At 34.5% G+C, this 8360-nt stretch overlaps 1 protein-coding gene across 1 annotated transcript in view; it reads left to right on the forward strand.

Moving 5' to 3' along the window:
- The window catches only part of PSMD14 (proteasome (prosome, macropain) 26S subunit, non-ATPase, 14), a 112848-nt gene that overhangs the window by 76109 nt on the left and 28379 nt on the right, over positions 1-8360 (forward strand). Inside the window, 2 exon segments of the mRNA XM_012655816.1 lie at positions 2850-2927; positions 6382-6507. Coding sequence (XP_012511270.1) covers positions 2850-2927; positions 6382-6507 — 204 coding nt within the window.

Here is an 8360-nt window from a genome sequence, read left to right on the forward strand (position 1 = left end):
AAATAATAGGAAAATTGCTGTATATTTTAAGTGGTATTCAGAAACAATTCTTTAATAGTACTTAAAATTTTCTACTTTTTAAAAAAAAATCCTCACCTTTAAAAAAAGTCCTATAAAACATACCTATATATTACTGTTGATGAGAGTTTGTATCTTGTTTTTTCTGGTGATATTAACCACCATTATTGAAGTTGTTGGTATTCAGATACTTAATATCCTCTTGAGTGATTAATGTTTTTTCTTTGTATCATTCACATGTCTTGTTGTTTTTATACATACCTTTATTGTTTCAAAAATTATTTTAAATTTGTTTTTAAATGCACCACTGGCTTTGTCTACTAGTTAATTACTTCTCTGAAGATTAATTAAAGGACAGAAATACCATTCTTGGTTAAATAGAAGACAGACAAAGACATTAGGTAGCTATTGCTTCCCCTTTTCTGAAACTTTGCTCTGTCATAAGGTTGCCTTTGGGGAGTTGTGGCTTTGTCAGTTAACCGTGGTTAAGCCTTGGTTACACTTTGATAACTATACTTTTAAACGCTTAATTTTACAGCAGTCACTCATCTGAATCTTCATCAAAGTGAAATGTTTTGTTTTAAAGGATTCAGGTGTTTTGCTTTTGAAAAAATTTTTACAAGTCGGGGAAAACTGCAAAGTATAATGAGTATGAAATAAACTACCAGTGATTTTGATTGGGTACAGACAAGCCCATACATGCATGTTCCAAGAGAATATATTACTGGACCTGTTTAGCCTGTGATAATGACCTTTCTTATAAACCCCCATAGCATCATACTGCTTCATTATTTTTTGCAAAAGGTTAAGTAGCATCTCACAATCCAAGATCATTGTGATTTCTACATGTATGTTTTTGCCAGAAGTTTTTAGTAATTGCAAGTCACCAGCCACCTGTTGCAGATTTAATTTTTTAAATTAAAACACTGCTTTTTAACCTTAAAATTGAGTATAATCAATACTAAAATCTGTTTCTTTCTACACCACTCTAGTTTGTATTTTTTTAATCCAACTTTATAGTCTGTAATTTAAGGTGGACCTTATGAGGCAGATTTCAAACCTAAGTAAACAATTTGTGTAAATAACTGCTATAGCATCATTATTTTTCCTTTCATTTTAGTTTGCTTTGCCTTCCAATTAGAATCTGTAAATATATTTATTTCACAGTTTATATAATGCCCATCAGAATGACATCTATCTCGGTGCTTTATAGTTTTAAGACAATTTCAATACTAAAACACACAAATGAGATCAAGCCAAAAAGTGACAGAACAAAGCCACACCTTAAAACACTTTCTTATTTTTCTAAGACAAGCTAGAAAGAAAGCAACTCAGAAGAGCTTGAAGTGAAAGGTAATATCCATAATAGAATTTTACTGTATATTAACAGAGTATTTAATGCAGGGATCAGAAGGCTTTCAGAAATGCCATGCCTTTTATTTTGAAGGGGAAGTTAGCTGTTGTTAAGAGGGGCCTTGCTCTTAAACTAACTTTCAAGTAGTAGAGATAGAAGCTTGACAGCACACATGCTGGTGGTCACTTACGATTCTCCAACACTGATTTCTTTATTATTGTACTTAAAGTAGTAAAGAAAAAATATGATTACATCGTAGACTACTATTTAATAATTTGGGGGTGGATGGCCGGGTGCGGTGGCTCACGCCTGTAATCCTAGTACTTTGGTAGGCCGAGGCGGGAGGATTGCTTGAGCTCAAGAGTTCAAGACAAGCCTGAGCAAGAGTGAGACCCCATCTCTACAGAAAATAGAAAAATTAGCTGGACGTGGGGGTGTCCACCTGTAGTCCCAGCTACTTGGGAGGCTGAGAGGCAGGAGGATTGCTTGAGCCCAGGAGTTTGAGGTTGCTGTGAGCTGCAGTGATGCCACTGTACTCTAGCCGGGGCAACAGAGTGAGACTCTGTCTCCAGAAAAAAAATAAAAATAAAAAATAATTTGGGGAAAGTATAAAATAAGTAAGAAAAAGATTATAAAATATGATATACAAGTTCTCCATTTTGTAAATATGTATTTTATAAACTGTACCTATATTTTTACATCAAGATATTAGTATTGATTGCCTTTGGGTGGTAGAATCATGTAATTTGTTGTTGTTGTTTTTCCTTATAGCTATTTCTTAAACTTTTTTACAGTGAAATATACGTTGCTTTTAGAAAAATGTTATTGTTAGGTCAGGTGTGATTGCTTGAGCCCAGGAATTCGAGACCACCCTGGGCAACATAGGAAGACCCTGTCTCTTAAAAAAAAAAAAAAAAAGAAGGAAGGAAGGAAGAAAGGAAGAAAGAAAAAGAAAGGAAAAGAAAAAGAAAGAAAGAAAGAAAAATTAGCTGGGTGTGGTGTTGTGCACCTGTAGTCCTAGCTATTTGGAAGACTGAGGCTGAAGGATCCCTTGAGCCCAGGGATTCAAGGTGATAGTTAGCCATGATTGCGCTATTTCACTCTATCTAGCCTGGGTGACAGAATGAGACCCTGTCTCTTAAAAAAATGTTATTTTTAAAGCACTAATGACAATATTGAAGTAGTAATAGACAAAATTTATTTTCACTTTCCTGTTTTACGTACGAGAAGCCATTAGTAATCCTGGGAGAGAGGGAAAAGTATAATGCCTATGCTATAGGCTTTTATATTAATATATGAGACTTTATATTAATTTGTTCTTGGAATCTATGTTTCTTTCTTTCTCTCTCTCTCCTTCCTTCTTTCTTTCCTTCCTTCCTTCTATACAGGTATACAGAATATGTCAACAGTTTCAAACTTGTATTTATTTTATTAGATGAAAAATATTAATTTATCCTTTTAAAATCATTTATCTATATAGGCATTAATTCATGGACTAAACAGACATTATTACTCCATTACTATTAACTATCGGAAAAATGAACTGGAACAGAAGGTAAGTTTAAATTTTTATTTTGGAGGAGGGAAATTTTTTTCAAACCATTACCTGTTATATGATTTAAATTAGAATTGTTGACCTCTTCTGATGTTTCCAAATATTTTTCCATTCTTGGATGAATTGCAGCATAAAATAAAGGAGTTCTTTTTGGACATATTGAAAGATATATTTTACCATATTAGTAGATGCTAAAGTGGAAGAGGAAGTAGGAAATAAACATTCCAGTTTGGTTTTACAATAAATCATAGTAATATTTCTCTTAGTTCTGTGATTTTTCTGATTAATTTATCTTCTCCAATGAAATGCCTTTTTAGAATTACTAAATTTGAGAGGAATAAATTAAATTGTGTGTAGTACTTTTTAAAAACATACCCTGTTTACCTAGGGTAAATTAAAGGTGAGGCAAAGGGAAACATTTTTGTGTTTTCACATATTTTAAACCTAGGTATTTATCTCTTTTTATAACAAACAATTTTCAAATTTGATTACTTTTTAACATTACCTAGTATTTTAGTACGTTAGGATTCTTTTTGTTTGTTTTTATTCTTTTAGGATTATTTCGAGTACAGTTTTTTCTTTCAACTAATGGCAAATATTTAACTATGTTGTTTTTTGAAATTACAGTCTGGAGCACTTTTTCCCCCTTTACTATCACAATTAGTCATCCACCAAATTAGCTTCTTGTATTTCTCTGGGAAAGACTTTTTAATTTTTTTTTTTTTTTTTAAGAACATTAAGTTTACTGTTGATAGCCAGTTTTGGTTATTGAGTCCACTCTCAAGTCTGAAAGTGATAAGTAATCAGTAGAAAACAAGACCATTCTTGCTTTGAAACTGTCTCTCACAAAGGAGCCTTAGAGAAGGGGATTCTGGCATATGGCAAGCAGAGAGCAGAGTAAGTTGGGGCCTCTAGACCTACCTCCTCTTTCAACCAGATCACTTCCATTTGAATCTAATTTATATATTGGGGGAGGATGTGCAATATGATTTTCTTTGAAAGAAGAATTCTATTTTTGTTTTTTTAAGTTTGATAAACTTTTGTTTTAAAAGGTCAAAGCCACTTATAAACTCATCTGAAGGGCTCAGGTACTTGAGCATAGTGATGCATGAGGGGAACGGGAGACCCTGTGGAGCTCCTTCTAATTGCTACTTATATCCCAAAGTTTATTTCTGCTGTGATAAATTTAGTTAATTGCTTGAAGTCCATTTGCAACACTTATTTTTAATTTTACATAAAATGAGTTCAGGCTGTGAAAAAGGGCACTTCTTAGGTACAAACTGAAAATTCATTTAGATAAATTTAGATAAATATTTTATCGGTCATATCTGACATCCATCTATTTGGAAATATCCAGCTAATTGCATCAGTTTTCCTTTTTATGAGGGCTGGGGGAAGGTATTTCATAAACTTAGCCATTATCCTTGGTTTTTTTTTGAGACAGAGTCTTACTCTGTTGCCCCGGCTAGAGTGCCAGGGCGTCAGCCTAGCTCACAGCAACCTCAAACTCCTGGGCTCAAGCGATCCTCCTGCCTCAGCCTCCTGGGTAGCTGAGACTACAGGCACGTGCCACCGTGCCTGGCTAATTTTTCCTATTTTTAGTTGTTTGGCTAATTTCTTTCTATTTATAGTAGAGACGGGGTCTCACTCTTGCTCAGGCTGGTCTCGAACTCCCGAGCTCAAGCAGTCCTCTCACCTCGGCCTCTCAGAGTGCTAGGATTACAGGCGTGAGCCACTGCGCCCAGCCTTATCCTTGGTATTAAAAACATATATAAACATATTCATTCATGTTATGCTTCTGTTCTTAATCGCTAAGTTCAGCTGCATTCTTGGTAACAAAAGCCCTGCCTTTATTCTTATTCAGCCAACCTGTGTACTTAACCCCAAGCCTTACCTAAGGGTTCCAATGGAATCCTTGCCCAGGAATGGTGAGGAATATCCTGCTGCTCCTTGGAACTTTCATTGTTTGCTTTTGATGTGGTAGGGAAATCCAATTCTCAATACTTATTTATAGGTAGCTTTATAGCATAGGTAGTTGCAGCTTCACCAGAATTTCCCCAATGATCTATTTTCTAGAACAGTATCAGTGGGGAAGTTGGGAAGCAATCAAATTGGAGTCACCTGTATAAGGTTTTTCTAATTTTTTGGCGTACTATTCTTGCCCCTAGAGTCATAGAGGGGGAATGGAGGAATTCTTGACCCTGGGGCCATAGGAAGGGAAATGGGGGAGCTTTTGTGTCTTAAAAAGCCTCATAGGTGATTTTGACATGCAGCTGATTTTCCACCATAAGAAACAAGTAGGGTAATTTTTCTAAACTAAACCCATATACTTCCAAGTCCTCCAAGTATATCTTCAGATTCTCATGGCTCAGGCATCTCATTTAAAGTATACTCGTTCTAATGACAAAACAACAACAATCATTTTGTAGCCCCCATTTTTTGTCCACATTTAATAATTTCATCAATTATCAGAAGAAAAAAATAATGATAGTTCTTACTTGAAAATTTGTAGAGTAAGACTAGGAAAAACAGTCTTAAGATTATAAACTCGAAAACTTATGAACTTCCAAGAATACATACTCAGAACTCTGAGTCCACTTTGGGAAACATTGAACTAAGGTATCTAGTTTCGTTATCACTAGCTAATATAGGACCCTACCCCAATTTGCTGATGTGATTGCTAGCTAAATGAAGTCTTTGATTTACTTCTCAGCTTCATGGCTTTTCATTCTGACAGTAAAGAAGTTTTAAGTTTTTAAATTATAGATGGAATATTAGAATTTGAAAGAAACTTCGAGGTTGTGTGATACAAGCCCTCAAATCATAGATAAATTGAGGCTCAGAAAGATTGTCACAAGGTCGCTCAATAAATGGGGCATTTACCATCTAATCTTGACATTTGACACCTAGGCTATATGAAAAATCAGAGATCTGTATGTGACATAAGAATTTAATTTATTAATTAATGCAACAGATATTTATTGAGTGTCTTCTATGATTAGATACTGTTCTAGAATCTAGATCCTGGTTATCTTGAAATAAACAGGATAAAGTCCCTGCCCTCTTGATTTCCCCTTTAGTGGGACAGAAATGGGATAAACAGGTTAAGAGAAAAAAAGACTTGTTTAAGATAGTGTGGGGTGACTTTTAGTAGCTTTATAAGGAAAGGCATTTATCTCTAAGGAAGAGAGTAAAGTGAGTCATACAAATATGAGAATAGCCTTCTAGGTAGAAGGACAGCAAATACAAAGGCCATGCTTGGAGCACGCCTTAGGTTAGGTTATATTATTAGTAATATAAATTTAGGAGAATTCTAATTGGAGTTTATTTGAATTAATAAAATTAAATTTAAATTCATTAATTCCAAAATCTTTTTGTGAAGTGTTTTCTCAAGACAAGTAAAGGGAATATCCTCATGGCAGAAAAAGAGTTACTTTTTCTTTATATTTTTTAGATGTTGCTAAATTTGCATAAGAAGAGTTGGATGGAAGGTTTGACACTTCAGGACTACAGCGAACATTGTAAACACAATGAATCAGTGGTAAAAGAGATGTTGGAATTAGCCAAGAATTATAATAAGGTAAAAGTTGCTTCCAACATTTGTTTGTTATAATCTTTGGAATATGTATGATTAGATGCCAAGTATATAACATAGGCCTGTTTTGTAAATCAGATAGTGAATATTTTCATTATAGGCTATTCAATCTCTTGCAACTATTCACCTCTGCTGTTGTAGTGCAAAAGCAGCCATAGACAATATGTAAAGAAATAAATGTGTCTGGGTTCTATTGTAATAGGCAGCTGGCCACATTTGGCCCATGGGCTGAGTTTGCCAACCCCTGTTGTAGACCATGTAATACAACTGGACATTTGAAATCTCTTCATTTTTCAGGGGACTTTTTTGGGAAGGGAAGGGGAGTAGGGGGGCGTAGACAATGATAACAGCATTTTTTACTTGCTATGTATAATTTATTTTATGAACATTTCTGTTTTTTATTTAATAATTATTTATTGAAAATCTATGTGCCATGATGCACCAGGGATATGGTAAAAAACAAGAAATACAAGGTTCCTGTCCTCAAGAAACTTCCTTTTTGATATAGGAAACAGAAGATAAACAAAAAACACAACATAATACATTTTGATTTGTGCTATTAAAAAAAATAAACAGGATGATGTAAAGAAGAGTAAGTAGGGGAGATCACTTTATATGAGAATGTTAAAATAGTCATGTTTTGCAAAACCTCCTGAAAATGTTTATGGTGTGCTAAAATATGTATGGCCATGATAATATTTTTGCTCATAGATTTATGTTCTTTTTACAATTCTGAAATTTTGAAAAAAATTGAAATACGATAAAAGACATCTTCCATTTTGTGTTAGTTAAGTAGGACTACCATAGCAAACTACCATAAAATGGGTGGCTTAAAATAACAGAAATTTATTCTCTCATAGTTGTGGAGTCTAGAAGTCTAAAATCAAGGTGTTAGCTGGGCCATGCTCCCTCTGAATCCTGTAGGGAAAGGTTCTTCCTTGCCTCTTCCAGCTTTTGGTAGTCACAAGCATTCTCTGGCTTGGAGCAGCATAACTCCAATCTTTTACTGAAGTTAGGATTTCAGCATATCTTTTGGGGACACGATTCAACCCATAATATGTATTTTCCAACTTTTTAGACTAAAACCCACATAAAAGATAGGGTTTACATTGTGACCCAGTACATACAAATGTGTGCATATGTGTATATAATTGCAACAAAAGTTTTATAAAATAATATTTACCCTATTACATGTGATATATTCTATTTTCTTTCTCATTTGACTCTTTTTTCTTTCAGTTTTATATATATACAGTCACATATACATACAGATTGCAACCCACTAATGGGTTGAAAACCTGCAATTTGAAAAAACACATTTACACATTATACAGTGTTAAGTTTACAAATATTTATTGAACGTCTCTTGTGTAATTTGCAGTAGAAGATAGAGATCCTTGCTTCATTTATAGAAACATGGAACAGTAAGCTAAGGTAACCAGAGCACTTAGCAAAAATCTGTCTGTTCCATAGCAGGTTAATATTCAAATTGTCCACAGACTAGCTATATCAGCATCATCTGGGATTTTGTTAGAAATGCAGTCCCTCAGACCTGCTGACTCAGAATCTATATCTTAAGAAGATTTCCAGGAGACTTATATGCTCTTAAAGTTAGACATTAGAGACACACTGCCATAGAGAAGCCCATGTGAAATCCTATAGGGGTTCAGATGCTCTGACTTCAGCTGAGCAAGACCCAAATTGTCTTAGAGCAGCAGTCCCCAACCTTTCTGGCATGAGGGACCGGTTTCATGGAAGACAATTTTTCCAAGAACAGGGTGGGGGGTGGTTTGCGGATGATTCAAGTACATTACATCTGTTGGGCACTTTATTTCTAT

Source organism: Propithecus coquereli, unplaced genomic scaffold, assembly GCF_000956105.1.
Source record: "Propithecus coquereli isolate 6110/MARCELLA unplaced genomic scaffold, Pcoq_1.0 Scaffold49, whole genome shotgun sequence".
In the NCBI taxonomy this organism is placed as follows: Eukaryota; Metazoa; Chordata; class Mammalia; order Primates; family Indriidae; genus Propithecus; species Propithecus coquereli.